This window comes from Rutidosis leptorrhynchoides, chromosome 3 (assembly GCF_046630445.1).
Source record: "Rutidosis leptorrhynchoides isolate AG116_Rl617_1_P2 chromosome 3, CSIRO_AGI_Rlap_v1, whole genome shotgun sequence".
NCBI lineage: Eukaryota > Viridiplantae > Streptophyta > Magnoliopsida > Asterales > Asteraceae > Rutidosis > Rutidosis leptorrhynchoides.
This window is the reverse complement of record NC_092335.1, coordinates 534,089,674-534,108,539: the sequence shown is the minus strand read 5'-3', so window position 1 is coordinate 534,108,539 and position 18,866 is coordinate 534,089,674. Positions and strand designations below refer to the sequence as shown.

General features: G+C 35.5%; 1 protein-coding gene across 1 annotated transcript; it reads left to right on the top strand.

Annotated features, from left to right (window-relative positions):
• The first annotated feature begins 8,323 nt into the window (after nucleotides 1–8,323).
• On the top strand, nucleotides 8,324–12,709 carry LOC139901961 (E3 ubiquitin-protein ligase RSL1-like). Its single transcript, XM_071884621.1, has 5 exons — nucleotides 8,324–8,425; nucleotides 8,510–8,621; nucleotides 9,629–9,721; nucleotides 11,841–12,600; nucleotides 12,682–12,709. The coding sequence occupies exons 1-5, from the start codon at nucleotides 8,324–8,326 to the stop codon at nucleotides 12,707–12,709; spliced, it is 1,095 nt and encodes a 364-aa protein (XP_071740722.1).
• Nucleotides 12,710–18,866: the final 6,157 nt, after the last annotated feature.

Here is an 18,866-nt window from a genome sequence, read left to right as displayed (position 1 = left end):
CAAATAATCAAGTCTTAACAAGTTTGATTGCTTAACATGTTGGAAACATTTAATCATGCAAATATAGTTTTCAATTAATATATAATCATGGAAAAGTTCGGGTCACTACTTATATACTAAAACTCATGGCCGAAATCGTAGTTTCAGTTCAATTTGATTGTCGTTTTGAGTTTGCATTCACACTACAAAGGGTCCCTCAATTTCGGCTTAATTTACACAACGACCCCTCAAGTTTCCACTTTTTAAGGAGTAGAAAGTGTAAATATATAATTCTATTAATATAAAAGAAATTAATTCCACCCGAATTTTTAACGGGCCCTATCTTCTCGCTCGGTCCGAGTTAACTTTTTTCGAGGTCACCATTCAACTCGAAAAAATCAGACGGACCCAACGAGACTAACTATATGCGAAACGAACATCGTTAAAAAAACACTAAATAACGGGCCCTATATTCTCGCTCGGTACGAGTTAAATTTTTCCGAGACCATCGTTCAACTCGAAATAATTTTACGAACACAACGCGACTTACTATACGCGAAACGGACATCGTTAAAAAAACACTAAATATTTTGGGCTATATTTCATACATATACATACACGTCCAACAAACAATCCAACCTACTAGATATATTAGGTACCGAACAACGTATATCGAAATTTGACCGCGCGTTGAATACAACCGCAGCAACGCGCGGTCGAATTTTTTTTTCTAGTTATTACTATTATTATTATTATTATTATTATTATTATTATTATTATTATTATTATTATTATTATTATTATTATTATTATTATTATTATTATTAAAAATTAATAGAAGTACGACTATATCGTATCACGGATCTTCTAAAATGAAATCTAATCCACGGGACTATATCACAATTGACATTCACGATTGAGGTAATTGCCGGTGTTCAAAGATTAAAATACAATGCTACTCACGCCCTATTATTGTCTACCAATCGATTAATTATTAACTATTATTAATAAAATAAATAACGAATAATATAAGCATAAATACTTAAATAATTAAAATAATACTCCAATAAATAAATAATCTTCATGGATAATCTTGTTAATTCAATTTTATATTAAACTTAATTATATTTACTTTTTGTCATTTTCTTCAACTAGAAATTATTAGTTAATACGGAGTATTTTTTTTTATGTCTTTGAAGTGTTTCGTCTAACTAATTGTAAATTAAATTATTTTTTGAAATTATATATATTATATTATATTATACTATCAATGTATAAATGGTAGGCATATAGACTTTATAAATAGTTTCATAATATATTATGATGTAATGCGTGGTGAAGTATATAACGATGTATGTTATTTTCTTTGAAAACGACAAACATAAAAATGAATATGAATAAAATAAAACGCACATAATGTAAGTTAAGATTATTGTTAAAAAAGCCAGACTATTCTATAATTTATTTTGTATACATTAATAATTCTCATTTTGTATTCAATAGCGATAAAGTCGTCGACATCACTTCGAGTGGACCCCAGTTTTTTGGTTATATATAAACCAACCATTTGCCTTTTATCATCCCCAAGAAGCTTAAAACAAATACAGTTCAAAATTTCTACCAACTTCTTACTACTAACTTGATGAATACTTATCCATATTTCTTCTGAGCATCGTCCCCTAATCACCTAAAACTTCCCTGGAAATGTACTTTTCAAAAACGGTGTTCAACGATCGCAAAGCAATATCGAACGAGATTCTATATACTTCGACGATGTGTCTCTATGCTTCTTTGCTGGAACAATCACTCCCTTTCCGATTGATCATTATAACAACTAAGATAACAAATATGAGAAGATGAGTTTGCTATGATGTGAATCACGAGCTGCATATATTCGTGGTGAATTGTACATAATAATAACGATAAATTCGATGATAGAATTCGCGAGTTGGTGCCTTGGTGGAATTGGAAACCAATGATGATAACATAAGAAGCAGGCCCGGCCCAGTGAGGCGTCAAGGTGCTCAGATGATCAGGGCCCAAATTTATAAAGGGCCCGTATATTTTATGCTAGAAGTAGGGAAATTGTTCAAAATACACTTTTTTTACGGCTTCAAACAAAATACACTTTTTTTTAAAAAAAATTGTCTTTTTACACCATTCGGTAGACGGGATTTCTGTCTACCACCTTTATCTGTCATCTACTACCATTTTTACAAAGTAGTCGACGTGAGATAAAGGTGGTAGACAGAATTTACAAAGTAGTCGACTGTCTACTGCCTTGTTGTTGCTGTCTACTGCCTTGTAGACACTAACAAGGCAGTAGACAGCAACAACAAGGCAGTAAACTGTAACAACAAGGCAGTAGACAGTCGACTACTTTGTAAATGTCTGTCTACTACTTTGTTCTCACTGTCTACCAACCTCGCAAAAAACTGCCAGTAGACGGGAATTCTGTCTACCACCTTTATCTCACCGTCGACTAGTTTGTAAAAAATGGTAGTAGACGACAGATAAAGGTGGTAGACAGAAATCCCGTCTACCGAATGGTGTAAAAAGACAATTTTCTTAAAAAAAGTGTATTTTGTTTGAAGCCTTTAAAAAAGTGTATTTTGATCAATTTTCCCTAGAAGTATTAGTGTATGTAATTTTGGGCCTTATTTTCTTTTCAAGCCCAAATATACACGGCTATTAATTTTATGTAAAACCAATCGACCTGTTATCATTCCTCATTTTCATACGTCGACAAAAAAAACCCGCAAGGGTTCATGTTTAATTGTTAATCGATATCTCATTTCGCAACTAGTCAATTAGGTAAAAAAAAATTTCTGTTCTTTCTTCTAATTATTTTTAGTCAGTAATTAATACATGACGTGGAACCAGATGGATGAATGGGCTGATTTGCTGGAGCCTAAAGGGGTTTTCTTTGGCCCCAAGTTCTTTTAATTAAGACTAATTTTAATTCCTTTTTAGTTTAATTGTTTCCTTATTTAAATTAGGGTTATTTAGCTATATATATACCCTATTGTTTTATCTTAGGACGATCATCTAATAATTATTGAATAAAGTTTGTTCCTGAATTATTCTCTTCATAAGTAATTGTGCGCATTTACTTCATTCTAAAGTAGCCTTTGCTTCTTTAGGTATCTCGTCCTCATTAGTTGGTAATCAGAGCGAGGTTCACTCGTCACGATGTCTGGCGATGAAAGGGTTAGGGATAATGATCTCTCTGACGTGATCAAAGGGATAGAAACCATCAATGCTACTCTCAAGACCATCAATGAACGTCTTGCACGGACTGAACTTGATGTTCAAGAGCTGCAGCAGCAGGTGAGGGAAAAAGACAGAGATGGCGATGATACTGAGAGGTTTTCTCTTCGTAGCCGCTCTCGGATTCCACCCGCCAGAGGTCCACCTCGACCACCACCCCGTTACTACCAACATACCACTCAACAACATCAATCACGATATTATCAACCACCCATCTTGCAACGACCACCACCACGTATGGAAGACCCTTATGACTCTTCATCAGAGGAAGAATTCCCAGAATTTCATGAAGATGGTCGAGTGACCAGGGGTCGACAACATCATCAAGAGGAGTTCCGGTTAAAAGTGGACCTTTCGCCATTTAACGGAAATCTTAACATAGAAGAGTTTCTGGATTGGATCGCAGAGGTTGAAAGGTTCTTCGATTTCTCTGACATTCCTGAAGCTAAACAGGTAAAACTTATAGCCTATCGTTTAAAAGGAGGAGCTTCGTCTTGGTGGGAACAAGCTCAAAATCAGCGGAGGCGATCGGGCAAACCACCTACAAGATCATGGACGAAGATGAAACGAATGTTGATGTCTCGATTTCTTCCTCCTGACTATGATCAGTTTTTATTCGAGCAATACCAGTCCTTAAGACAGGGCCAGAAAACTGTTGTAGAATACACTGCCGAGTTCCTTCAATTGGCATCAAGGAACAATTTAATGGAGACTGAAGGTCAGCAAATCTCGCGATATCTCTATGGATTAAAACCGAGCATTAGAGAGAAGATTGGGTGTCAGGTTATTATGAGTCTCACTGAGGCACACAACCTAGCACGACGAGCAGAAACAATGGGAAAGAGCAGTTATTTTGGTCCTTATGGGGGTGACAACACCCGTCGTACAGGGGGAGAGACTAGTCGCTCACCATTTAAAAATAATACGACATATGATAAAAATAATACATCTGATGCAACTAAAACTGATCCTATCAACAAGAATACTAGCAAGACTCCAATCCCTAATACTTACGCCCGACCGACAATGGACAAGTGTTATCGTTGCAATCAAACAGGGCACAAGTCAAACGCATGTCCCCAACAAAATTCAGTCAGTTTCACCCAATATAATGAAGAGTTCGAGTATGAAGATGATACTGACGAAGGTGAAGGCGTATGTGAGCCTGACGGACACGAGGATTACACTTCAACTTTCATGGTTCGAAAGGTTTTGCTATCACTGAAAAGGCTGGAATCATAACGGAATCTCTTGTTCCGTACCAGGTGCACAATTTTTCAATCAGGTTTTTGATTTGGTCATAGATAGTGGTAGCTGTGAGAACATAATTTCTCGTGACCTAGTACACAAGTTGAAACTACAACTCGAGCCACATCCCGAACCCTACAACATCGTGTAGATCAATGACGGACCGGGAATGAGGGTCACTGAAAGGTGTATAGTTCCTTTATCCATAGGAAAATTTTATAAGGACGAGGTTAAATGTGATGTAGTTGATATGAATGCTTGCCATTTACTCTTTGGAAGACCTTGGCAATTTGACCTGAATACAACCCATGAAGGGAAGGAGAATGTGTATCGGTTTACAAAAGACGGTAAGAAGATCATGTTGTTACCACTGGGATTCAGACAGCAGCAAGGGAGAAGTGAAAATATCCTCACAATTGCACCTTCTGACTCAAATCCCACGAGAGACATCAAGGGTGCCAGTAAGTTTTATGTACTAATCATAAAAGAATTTTTTCTAGCAGGATCAGATGACTTAAGCAAAGCCAACGTCCTTCCCGAGGTCGTAACACAATTGTTATCATAATTCTATAATCTTATGTCGGATGAGATACCCGAAGGGCTACCTCCAATGCGTGATATCCAGCACGCAATAGATCTTGTTCCGAGCGCGAGTTTACCGAATCTTCCACATTACAGACTCAATCCAAAGGAGAGTACGATCCTACAACAAATGGTGGAAGAGCTGTTGCAAAAGGGGCTAGTTCGCACTAGTATGAGTCCTTGTGCAGTGCCGGCTTTGCTAACACCAAAAAAAGACGGTACATGGCGGATGTGTGTGGATAGTCGGGCGATAAATAAAATTATTGTGCGGTATCGCTTCCCTATCCCACGATTGGAGGACATGTTGGACAGATTATCGAGTGCTACAATATTCACAAAAATTGACTTAAGGAGCGGGTATCACCAAATTCGAATTAGGCCCGGTGATGAGTGGAAGACAGCGTTTAAAACAAAAGAAGGGCTCTATGAATGTCTAGTCATGCCATTTGGGTTAAGTAATGCACCGAGTACATTCATGCGTTTGATGAATCAAATCCTCAAACCATTTATTGATAAATTCGTAGTGGTATATTTTGATGACATTCTTATTTTTAGCACTAATGAATCTGAGCATATTGAGCATTTGAAGCAGGTACTACTCATTCTACAGGAGAATAAGCTCTATATTAATACCAAGAAGTGTTGTTTCATGCAAGAAAGCCTTGTTTTCCTTGGGTTCATTGTAAGTGGCGAGGGGATTCGAGTCGATCATGATAAGGTCAAAGCCATTCGCGATTGGCCGACTCCAAAATCAGTTATCGAGGTTCGCAGTTTTCACGGTCTTGCAACATTTTATCGGCGGTTTATCCGAAATTTTAGTTCTATTACAGCCCCTCTAACAGACTGCCTTAAAAAGGGGAGATTCCAATGGGTTACTGATCAAGACTCAAGCTTCGCCACAATCAAAGAAAGACTGTGTACCGCACCCGTCCTTGCATTGCCGAGTTTTGAGAAGGTCTTTGTGGTTGAATGTGATGCCTGTGGTGTCGGGATTGGCGCAGTCCTATCACAAGAAAGACGACCTATTGCATACTTTAGCGAGAAACTGAGTGAGACCCGCCAAAAATGGTCAACTTACGACCAAGAATTTTATGTTGTTTTCCGCGCCTTGAAGCATTGGGAACACTACCTTCTTTCAGATCAGTTTGTTCTGTATACTGATCATGAAGCTTTAAGGTATGTCAACAGTTAGAAGACTATAAATAAAATGCATGCTCGCTGGATATCATTCTTACAACAATTTCCCTTCACATTGAAACATAAAGCGGGTCGGAAAAATCAAGTGGCTGATGCTCTAAGCAGGCGTGCCACCCTACTTGTCACCTTGACTCAAGAGGTGACGGGATTTGAGATCTTTCGTGACTTATATATTGATGATATTGATTTTGGAAGTATTTGGTCTAAACTACCCTATGAAGATTACTCTCAACTCGATGGGTATCTTTTCAAAGGTAATCGACTCTGTATTCCGCACTGTTCATTACGGGAAAAATTGATTCGAGACTTGCATGGGGGCGGCTTGAGTGGTCATCTCGGTCGAGAAAAGACCATTGCATCATTGAAGGAGCGCTACTATTGGCCGCAATTCAAGAGGGATGTTGGGAAGTTTGTACGACGATGCTATGTTTGTCAAACCGCAAAGGGGCAGTCTCATAATACTGGATTATACATGCCCCTCCCTGTTCCTGTTGCAATTTGGGAAGATTTGTCCATGGACTTTGTCCTCGGGCTACCCCGCACGCAACGGGGCGTTGACTCTATTTTTGTCGTCGTCGATAGATTTTCAAAAATGGTGCATTTTATTCCTTGTAAAAAGACTTCTGATGCATCCCACGTGGCTCGTTTATTCTTTCGTGAAATAGTTCGGCTTCATGGTGTCCCAAAATCTATTGTTTCTGATCGCGACTCGCGTTTCCTTAGCCATTTTTGGGTCACGTTGTGGCGTATGTTCGATACGTCATTAAAGTATAGTAGTACCGCGCACCCTCAAACAGATGGTCAAACGGAAGTGGTCAACCGTACACTTGGGAATTTACTTCGGTGTATTTGTGGGGATCGGCCAAAGCAATGGGACTATGCCCTTCCACAAGCTGAATTTGCTTTTAACAGTGCTACTCATAGTGCTATTAATCGGTCACCTTTCTCAGTTGTATATCAAAAGGTGCCTCGAATTGTTGCTGATCTAGTAGAACTGCCAAAGAAGTCAGATCACAACAATGTTGCTGCCAAGTTGGCTACTGATTCGACTGCTGTACAGGAGGAGGTTCGTGAGAAATTGAAGCACACCAATCAAAAGTATAAGCTGGCCGCTGATAAACATCGTAGAGTGAATGTCTTTGAAGTCGGCGACATGGTTATGATATACTTGCGTCGTGAACGTTTTCCTGTAGGACAGTACAACAAATTGCAACAGAAAAAGTGTGGTCCTTACAAAATTATCCACAAGATCAATGACAATGCTTATGTGGTTGACTTGCCTAAATCTATGGCTTTCTCTCACACTTTTAATGTTGCGGACTTATCTCTTTATCACTCGTCAGACACTCCTCTTTACCCGGATAACTCGGGGACGAGTTCTTTTCAAGTGGGAGAGACTGACGTGGAACCAGATGGATGAATGGGCTGATTTGCTGGAGCCTAAAGGGGTTTTCTTTGGCCCCAAGTTCTTTTAATTAAGACTGATTTTAATTCCTTTTTAGTTTAATTGTTTCCTTATTTAAATTAGGGTTATTTACCTATATATATACCCTATTGTTTTATCTTAGGACGATCATCTAATAATTATTGAATAAAGTCTGTTCCTGAATTATTCTCTTCATAAGTAATTGTGCGCATTTACTTCATTCTAAAGTAGCGTTTGCTTCTTTAGGTATCTCGTCCTCATTAGTAATTAATACATGAATAAAAATTAGTTGTGATTTTTTTGACTGTAAAAGTTTTGCAAGTATTTAATTTGTGAGTATTGAGTTGAATTTGAGATCAAAAAGTAATCATTTTGTATGTACTGAATAGCCATTATTCGTGTGTATTTATTATTTAATGAAGTAATTGTAATACTTTAGATATTGGAATTATGAATATGACGTCGTTATATTTTGGACTGTTATCGTTAATTTGTTATTGAGTAAATGGCCCGTTAGCGATCAAGGATTGATTTTTACTAGAACATTATACAAATAGAATACAATAGTAATAGTAATAGTATTATTATATATTATTATATATCTCGAGTGGATCTGGTAGTATGTGTTGGTTTGGGGACTGGTTTCCTACGGTTTCATCTCGATCGCTTGTCACCCGACAACTTTTCTGGCCACCTGATTCGCAATACGGCAGTGGTCATCGGGTTTTGTAAGGTTGTCTGCCAGATCCGGACTGGATCCTCCTTGCTGCTGCTACTTCGGTTGTGGTTTCTACTCCGTATTTACAGGTTAGTGTTTGTAGTTTCGTGGGAGATGGACTCGTACTCGTTCGTGATTTCAAGAGTTTTGAGGTCCCTTGTATCGTGGGCTTAGGTGGTCAGCGGCCTCCGATTTCAGATGGTTAGCGGTCTGTGGCTTGGGTCGTTTCGGTTCCGAGGTTTTGAAGTGGTAGCAAGTGGGTTCTATTCTTGGGTTTTAGTGTTCCTGGTTGCATCTCGTTATGGTTGCTTGTGATTCATTGTGTGGTTTGGCTCTTGTAAAATATCCTAACATATTACATGTTCACCTCTCGATTTGATTGTGTGGTTGGAATTTGGTTTGTATTTGGGGGTTTCGTGATTTCGTTTGGGTGCTCGAGTTTCGTGATTGTCCTTTTTTCGTGGGTTTTGTGTGTCCCGGCTTTCGTGTTTGTTGTTGGAATGCTCCGATTCCATGCTTTCGATCGAGTGATTGCCCTTATGTGATTTTGTAATGTGTTTGGTTCGAATCGAGAGTTTCCTCCGATGGTTGGATCTTCCATATGTCGTGTCGTTAAATTTCGTGTTTAGGCCTTTCGAGTGAGGTTGAGGATTGTTGCCGTGTCATGTTATTTATCGCGTTAATTATCGTGTTTAGGCCATTTCCTATCATTGTTATTGTCGTGTGGGGTTAATTATCGTGTTTAGGCCAATTCGAGTGATGGTTTTAGGCTTGTTATCGAGTCATTTTTAGCTTCATGTACATGTCGTGTCTATTGTACCTCCTAGCATCTTGCTAGGTTTTTTAATACTATAATTTGATTGCCTTCCAAAAAAAAATATTATATATTGTTATTATATTATTATATTATAGCAATAATATTGTTACAATTATTCCATGTTCGCCATGGATGTTAATAAGTAGGGGGATGATTCTCACACACTGTTTTTTGATCCTCACACACCAATTTACTTGAACTCCTCCCTAATAATAGGGTAAAAGGGTGTGTGAGGATCAAAAAACAGTGTGTGAGAATCATCCCCCTAATAAGTATTGTTACAACTTGCAATTAATTAATTAATATGGTTATTGTTTTGTATGTTTTATTTTTATGATAAGATATATGAAGGACTCAAGTATTATTGTATGGCTATTGATTTGTTGAATAGGATTGGGAATGGCTCCTAAACAATTATCCGGTGTTGGAAGACGTAAGAGAAAAAGACAAGATGAAGCAATGACAAAGTCTCAAGCTTATTATGGTATGCAATTTTATTGTTACATTCTTTATGTTTATTGATATGACGTTAGTTGTCGTTTTTTTAAATAACTTATACTCCGTTTTATTATTTAGGGGCATTTTTTTTTCACCTCGTTGAGCCTGATATAAGAAGATAAATAGATATGAAATATATGATGATGATTTTCTTGTTTGTTTCTACGAGTATAAACGAGCCGAGCCGAGCTTGAGCTCGACCTAGGCTCGAGCTCAGCTCGTTTAAAATTCACTGAGCTCGAGCTCGACTCGATTCGAGCCTAGAATATTAAGCTCGAGCTCGGCTCGTCTGAATTTATGCAAGCTAGAGCTTGGCTTGAGCTCGACTCGTTTATTTAATAATAGTACTTTTTTACTATTATTTTATTTATATTATTTTATTTATTATATTTTTTTAATTCGTTGCACATCTTTATATAATATATGATTCAATTTATTTATTAGGTTGTATATTAAATATTATTAATACATATACTAAATGCCCTATTTTGTGTCATACTCCCGTTGATCATGTACCCTGTAGTAACCGAATACCCCTTTACCCAACCCACCAAACCATTTTCTCATCCTTGACCCAACAACGTGGGTCGCAACCCACTAGTTTATATACCTCATAGCAAGCATTTTGTAATTATTTAGTATATTATTAATATTAATTTGAAATAATAAATGATGCATATAAATGAAAAACTCGATTAGGCTCGTGAGTCTATTCGAGCTCGATATAAGAAGCTCGAGCTCGTTTAGTAATTGATCCTGAAAACATGTTCAAGCTCGGGTTCGAGCTCGTTTAGGTTCGGCTTGAATCGAGTTTTTAACGAGTAGCTCGCGAGTAGTTCGGCTCATTTACAACCCTATATAGTTACTTATGTCTCAATTGTATCGAATTTTGGTGCATGTAATATGTCTAAAAATCAATCTAAATCTGATACTACGTATAAAATTATTTTAAACTTTTAAGCTAGTTTTCAGAAGTTTAGCTTCTTTTTTCATTGTGTCCCGTGTTGATTAATTTTAGTTTTAGCCTTTTGGGGCCCATGTTTCATTTTTATTTAATGGCTAAACTTTTATTTATAAAGAAAACCCTACCTAACGACTAACATGAAGCTAGATGTGGCTAAAACGGATTACATAACTTAGAATTTCAAGAATGAGTTATTTAAGTTTGTGTCATAAAAAATATTGTACATTTAAATAATTATCATTTAAAATTAATATCTAACAACTGGGTGCAATACTTTTATGGAGTGTTAACGAGTACGTTTAAATTAAATAATCAAAATCATTAAGTATACTGTATTATATTATAAGTCACATAATAACTTTAAGTAAGAATTTTTTTGTTATTTGTCCATTATAATTAACTTGTAACTTAGTACCATTTTAACCAAAATACCATTCATCCATCACTTTTGAAACTATTAGAATTTGTACAAAGCTCATATGCCATATCTTAATAAAAACGTGCTTAAATTATTTGAGAAATCAAGTTCGCTTTGTCACTTGATGAAGCTTCTTGGCAAGAAACTTTGCCATCTAGAAGGATTTGTATTTGTTATCTTTATTTGGCACTACTACGTACTAATTGAAAAGCCCACCAACATGGACCAAATACACGATTAATTCCCATATGTGGATGTGGATTAAGTCCGGTAATTCTAATTTTTACCCCGAAAGAGTAGTCGATCTAGGCGGTGAGTAGTTCCGTAATTGAACAAAGTGTCATTCAATTAGTGGTAGCGTGATACTTTTTTCACTATGAGTTGGAGTTCAAGTAATTAATGAGATGGACATATATGTATATATTCAAGATAAAGGGTAAGTGGTAAGTGTGTATGAATGTTTGTGTTTCTAAAAAATCACATGGTGATAGACTTTGTATTTAGAGGGTATAAATGCATTGACATTAGTGTTGTATTTAGAGCCTATTGGGTGAATTGGGAAGTCATACTTATATCAGCAACACAACAACTATTTAGGTGACTACAATTAAGCAATTCAAAGAAGTACTTAACCGCATTTCAGTGACCATGTATGGCAGTTGTAGTTATAGTTATACTTCAACCTCATTTTCTGATTTTGACTCCTCTGATCTTCAAGTGCAGATGATTTCTACTATTCAGCTGTTTTGGATGAAGATGAAATCTTTCCTGTTTCGGACGAGAAATATGCCGAAGAATTGCAATTTCAAGAGGCCCTTATAGTTTCGTGCTCTAAAACACTAACCACCGAGTCATCCTCATCAATGGATCATAAGAAGAACGAAAAGCCATTATTGGTGGAAGAAACAAAAACCAACCAACAACAACAACCTGATGGCTACTGTGCTATCTGCATGGACACAAAGACATCGTCTGAAATGTTTAGAAACATCAATGTTTGTCATCATACATTTTGTTTAGACTGTATCCGTGAACATGTCGCGACTAGGATTAAGGAAAACTTAGCCCTAGTCCAATGTCCTGACCCAAGATGCAAAGGGGAAATAGGACCTCAAGTGTGCCAATCATTTCTACCGAAACAGGTGTTTGATCGATGGGAGAACGTTCTGTGTGAATCTTTGATCATGGGTTCTGAGAAGTTTTACTGTCCGTTTAAGGATTGTTCTGCAATGTTGCTCAATGATGGTGACGTGACGGTGACATCAGCTGAATGTCCACATTGTAATAGGCTGTTTTGTGCTCAGTGTAAGGTGACGTGGCATGCAGGGATGGATTGTAGCGAGTATAAGAGCTTGAAGACATGGGAAAGAGATCCATCAGATTTAATGTTGATGAATCTTGCAAAAAATAAAAAGTGGAAGAGGTGCCCAAGATGCGCTTATTATGTTGAAAAAATCTATGGATGTGACCAAATTAGATGCAGGTAATTACTTATTTATTTGTGTTTTAGACTCTTATTACATATTAATCATTATTAACATATAACTTATACTCCGATTTGCAGATGCGGTTGTTATTTTAATTATCGGTGAGGGATCTATATATGGAAGCACTCATGCATGCCAGTGATCATCGCTTTTGAGTTTATTCATTTTTTAACTGTTTTCAATCAATGAATCGTATGAATGTCTTACCTGTTAGTTTTGAGTCCAACAAAATCAAAAAGTTATTTTGTGGCCTACTTATTCATTCTTTCCGATGTGTCTGTGTAAAACTTTGGTGCAATTTTTGTGATGGTCAAGACGTCAACCATTTATGATCATTTTTAAGTGCATTTATGATCATTTTTGACCATGATATATTTGGTGCAATTTTTGTTATCGTCAAGACGTCAACCATTGAAGTACAGTCGCGCGATAGAAATTGCATTTTGCTAGTTAACAAGTTAAGATAATCTTCAAGCAATGGTAACATAAATATAAAAAAACACATAACATTGTAAAATTACAAATCTATAAAACTATAAATGAAAAAATGTTATTCAATACCTTGATTTCGACAGCCATATTTATTTGTTTTGAACACCTATTCGACAGCCATTTATGCTAGTGGAAATTAGTAGATAATAAAGTAAATACTCCGCTAAGAAGTTTATAACCTAATAATCGCAGTTGACACACATTAACTTTATAATGTATGTTTTCCTCAAATAAAATTGTATAGTCGAGTAGGTAATGTAGGTTGCCCACTTTGCAACCCTTTTATGTGTATTATCTCATGTCCGGTTTAATTGGGCATCTATCTCCTTGAACTTTCGTGGTTGCTTGATAAAATTTGCTTTTCAAAAAAAAAAAAAAAATATTGTAAAATATTTTTTTATCATTGCAAATTATTAAAAAATACATAAATATAATAAGAACACACATGTTATATTTAAGTTAACATACATATCTTTGGGGTAATTCATATGGACTACTTGTTCTTACTAATTAAATACTCAAGTATTTTATGTTATTTAAGCCCTTATTTGACCCATTTTATTAACTGTGTTGTGCCTAATATGGATTTAGAAACCAGTGACTACGGAGCTTCAACTTGTTCATTAAAGGACCGGGATCACTATATTATATGAACTTGTTATTACGGGATCAAATTAGTGGTTGAACTTGTTATTGTGGGATCAAATTAAAGGTTGAACTTGTTATTGCGGAATCAAATTCAATATTATATTTAACTAAGTTCTTATAAAAATTACTATGTACATATATGAATATGAATATAAAAGCTCTTTGAGTTACGAATGTTTAGATATTTGAATCAACTAAATCAGAGTCAGTATGAAAAAGATATGATCAAAATAGGAAAGGCGCGCTGAATCTGTGAGTTGTCACTGTTTTCATCAAAATAGGGAAGGCACATACTGTGACGATCCTTCTAAATCCCTTTGGACGAATACATCATTCATTGATTTCATAGTGAGGTTTTGGCCTCTATATGATACGTTTTGTAAACATTGCATTCTTTTAAAAAGGCACACCATGAATGAATATATAAATCCAAGGTTTTCGACGTCTGATGATTTCTACGTATAGACAATCACCGTATATAATAGTTTACAATACTACATCCGTTGACAATGTAGTCGAAATAAGATACATGGTGATGATTTTGTGAATGCAAAGTTTTCTTGAATAAAGCATGTATGTTGGTGTTGATGATGGTGGTACTGTTGATGCCGGTGATACTGCTGGTGCTTGTAATCTTTGCACCGTATTCTCCAAAGTCACTACCCGAGCGCGAAGCTCGTTGACTTCTTCTATTACACCGGGATGGTTATTGGTTCGGACGAGCGGATGAATAAGATCCAGAATCTGAGATAGTATATAATCATGACGAGATACTCTGAAAATGAGAGAGAAAATGGTGCTTCGGATAGGTTCACCGGTAAGTGCTTCAGGTTCTTCGCCAAGAGGGCAATGTGGTGGATGGAAGGGATTACCTTCTTCTTGTCTCCAATGACTAAGTAGGCTACGAACTCATCCCCAATTCATCCAGAATAGATGATGGCTAATTGGTTTATCCATTCCGGTTACACTGTCTTCGGAGTTCAGGTGAATATCCATATCGGAATAGCTGTCGGAGTTTAAGGAATTTGAACTAGATACGTGATCCATCTTGTATAATTAGAGGGATGATTTTTGATATGAAATAGATTATAAAATTTAGATTGGTACTCTTCAACACATAATTTACATATGTATATATAATACCAAAATCCCGTAAATTACGGAGAAATTTCGGAAGATGTCAGGAAAAGTTTACAGTAACAGATATGCTAAGATATGAATTTTGTCGGTACACTATCTATGCAGTAAATGCAGTAAGACGTGTCTAGATTTAGGAATGATAAGCATGTAATTTCTGACAAGAAATAATAAGCGAAAATTGGTAAGAACAAATACGGTCATAGTCCAGACTCACTAATGCATCCTAACAATTACTAGTTAAACACACTAATGCAAATTCTGGTTCCCTATGGCCTCAAGCTCTAATACCAACTGTGATACAGTTGGGGACAACCACCGTCCCACCCAGTGCCTTCCCAGCTAACCGCCTGGTGACCACTGAGTGTACCTCAGATACTGATTTTAGGGCCTGCCTCTCGGCTACTGCCAACCCTCGTAAGGGATCGCAAGGAGTAAGAACCAATGCTTCGTCACAGGTAACACTGTGAGAACCTCCTTTACGACTAACCCGCCACACATGGACGACGTTATACCAGCTCTGATACCAACTATGAAAGATCCTTCCAAATTCCTTTGGACGAATACATCATTCATTGATTTCATAGTGAGGCTTTGACCTCTATATGATACGTTTTGTAAACATTGTATTCTTTTAAAAAGGCACACCATAAATGAATATATAAATCCAAGGTTTTCGACGTCTGATGATTTCTACGTATAGACAATCACCGTATATAATAGTTTACAATACTACATCCGTTGACAATGTAGTCAAAATAAGATACATGGTGATGATTTTGTGAATGCAAAGTTTTCTTGAATAAAGCATGTATGACTCAATGCACATAGCTTGTATAACGTATAAGCAAACAGCGGAAGACTTCTAGGAACCTGAGAATAAACATGTTTAAAAGTGTCAACACAAAGGTTGGTGAGTTCGTAGTTTTAATGTTGCGCATAATCTGTATATAAAGGTGGATCACAAGATTTCAGTTGTTTCATCCGAAACATTTATCAAAATATTCTACGAAATTGAGCACCCTGGTAACTAAACTTAATGTATATATAATTTGTACCCTTTGTATAATCATCTTAATAATACACGCAAACCAACGTGTACACTTCTCAAATAGCATACGTCCGTTAAAAGGCTAGTGCTCTAGCTCGGACGGGGATATCAAGCCCTATGGATCCATATACATCTACTCGCGCCCACCAGTTCTTATAACTGGCAGTTACTAGTTACCAAAGCTCAGGGATTTTCGGTTCAAACTCAGTGTAGAATTTAGTATGTACTTGTGTCCATTGCGTTTAAAATAAAGTGCATGTATTCTCAGTCAAAAATATAGATTGCAAAAGCAATTAAAAAGGGAGCAAATGAAACTCACCTTAGCAGCACATAAGATCATTCACCGAAATGTGACCGAACTCGGAATGCAAAATAACCGTAGATCTCAACCTATAGAACATATGTTGGTCAATATATGTCTAACAAGCTAGGTCGGGTCATAGTGTATCACAATCCTAATGCACAAGACCGACATGTAGAAGTTTAATAAAAGTCATCTCAAAAGTCAACCTGACCCAATATGATCTTTAAATCTATACATGTTTATTAACATAGTATAAGTCTTGATAATTGAACGAATTTATAGTTTATCAAACTCAAAATATTATTTATTTCAGGGACTATATTATATTTGAATTATCATGGCAATCGAACATGATTTTCATATAGTTTTTCAATACTTGAAAAATCAGATTATAGTGTTTATAAAGCTTTAAAACATGATAAGACAGTCAACTTTGACAATTGTTCAACAAGACGAGACGTGCCTTATATAGAAATTCATTTACTCGATTAGTAATATTTGAAAATCCAATTTATCAATCTTATAAACAAGTTGTTTAAATATCAATTACAGATTCAAAAGCAATTTCAATTAATGTTAATTATAATTCAGTTGACCATAACTTTTAATCCGTTCATCAAAAACATACGATTTCTAAATGAAAAGTTATTAATTTTTCGACAGCTTTTCAATGACATGCATATCATTTACCTTTTATCAATAATATATGTATCAAATTCGTGATTTATCATAAACTATCTAATTAAAAAATTAAAGCATACAAGCATGCATAAACATATATACTCGAGCACTAGACATGGATACACTATTAATATATAAAAGATAAGATATAAATGCTTACGTATCAATATTGTGATTCAATATTGCAGAAAAGTACGTAGACGCAACGGAGATGATAAATACTAGTTTGACTTGCGAACAATACTCTCGAACATTACCCATAATCTCCATAGTTATAATCCATAGTTTCCCTAGCTCTATCCCGATCGGAAGGTGTGGTGACCCGGAAAATTTCGACTAATTTTAAACCAAACTCTTGATACGATATTATATTTTTGACACGATAAGCAAAGACAATAATGTTAAGTCTAAAAATGTTTGAAACTGGTTACATGAATGCAATTAACCTTCGACCATTCTCGACGATTCACGAACTACTATTTGTAAATAGTTATGTGTGAATATATGTATATATATATATATATATGTATATATATAATAATTGGAAATATAATTCGAAATATTATATGTTGTGTTATTAAAAGTTAATAAAATAAAAATAGAATATTATAGTACTTATTATTTAAAATATATCTCTATATATAAATAATGTATATTAAAAATAAATATTAAATGATTGTAATACTCGTTTGATGTTTCGATTGATATTAAACAAGTTAAAATTTAAACTTATATGATTTTAAAATAAACGATGATCCGAAAATGAGTTCTATAAATTTTAAGCTTACTAAAAATGTATTTAGGATCTAGTTATTAAATTTTAACACTTTTCATATTTTACCCAAAATTGAGAGGGACAGTTGATGTATTTTTTATTTAATAATTAATGATTGAAATTTTTACCATAGTGACTGAAATAAATAAAGATAATTGTTATAAAAATATGGAATTTTTCTGAAGACTTTTTATTCGCCACTGAGCGAACAACGGGGAACGATATAATAGTCCGTGGAAAATGTCGGTAGATAGATTACAAAAAAACTGAAAGGCTGCTAACTGTTCATTACGTTTCACATCTCACTTTTCTTCAACTTGATAGTATATTTAATATAATAGTTAATACTGTGTTTGTTTGTGTGTTATATTCTCCACCAGCCAGTTTGATGTATATGCATATACATATACTTTAATTACATAGAAAACCCACAACATCATCTTTTAAATTCTTTCTTCTTTCTTTGCCATTTCTATCTTCTATTTCATGGTTCCATTGTCACCTTCAAACCATAATAAACCGCACCACTCCCGGCTACTTTCCACGACCACTGATAATGCTAAAAACGAACATATAATTCATAGCATTATTCCTCAAGAAAGACAAGCTTTTAGTTGCAATTGTTCTATTTACAAGTAATATTCGTTTAAATAATAAAAGGTGAAGACAAAAGACAGATTCGACGAATTGAAGACGCAAACGAGCAAAAAGCTCAAAAGTACAAAAGACAATCAAAAAGGTTCCAATTATTGATAAGAAACGTCTCGAAATTACAAGAGTACAAGATTCAAAACGCAAAGTACAAAATATAAAATTGTACGCAAGGACGTTCGAAAATCCGGAACCGGGACCAGAGTCAACTCTCAACGCTCGACGCAACGGACTAAAAATTACAAGTTAACTATGTATTTAAATATAATATAATATATAATTAATTATATTAATTATATATATATTATATTTATAAATAAAAACCGTCGGCAGAGAAAGACTCCAAAGTTGTGAGCTGTAATTTCAAACTCCGCGACTCGCGGAGTTTGAAGGCAAAATGGCCGCGAGTCGCGGAGCCCCCAGTTTTGAAACTCCCTATAAAGCAAACCGAAATCTGATCATTTTCATCATCTTTTTCTTCTTCTTCTCATACGTAAAATATATATATATATATTTATAATTT

Bases quoted from the DNA above. Each gene is read 5' to 3' on its own strand.
- LOC139901961 (XM_071884621.1), top strand. From the start codon at position 8,324: ATGTGTTGGTTTGGGGACTGGTTTCCTACGGTTTCATCTCGATCGCTT. The intron at 8,426-8,509 runs GTTTTGTAAGGT...CCGTATTTACAG, and splicing joins AATACGGCAGTGGTCATCGG to GTTAGTGTTTGTAGTTTCGT. The intron at 8,622-9,628 runs GTTAGCGGTCTG...TTTGTTGAATAG, and splicing joins GCGGCCTCCGATTTCAGATG to GATTGGGAATGGCTCCTAAA.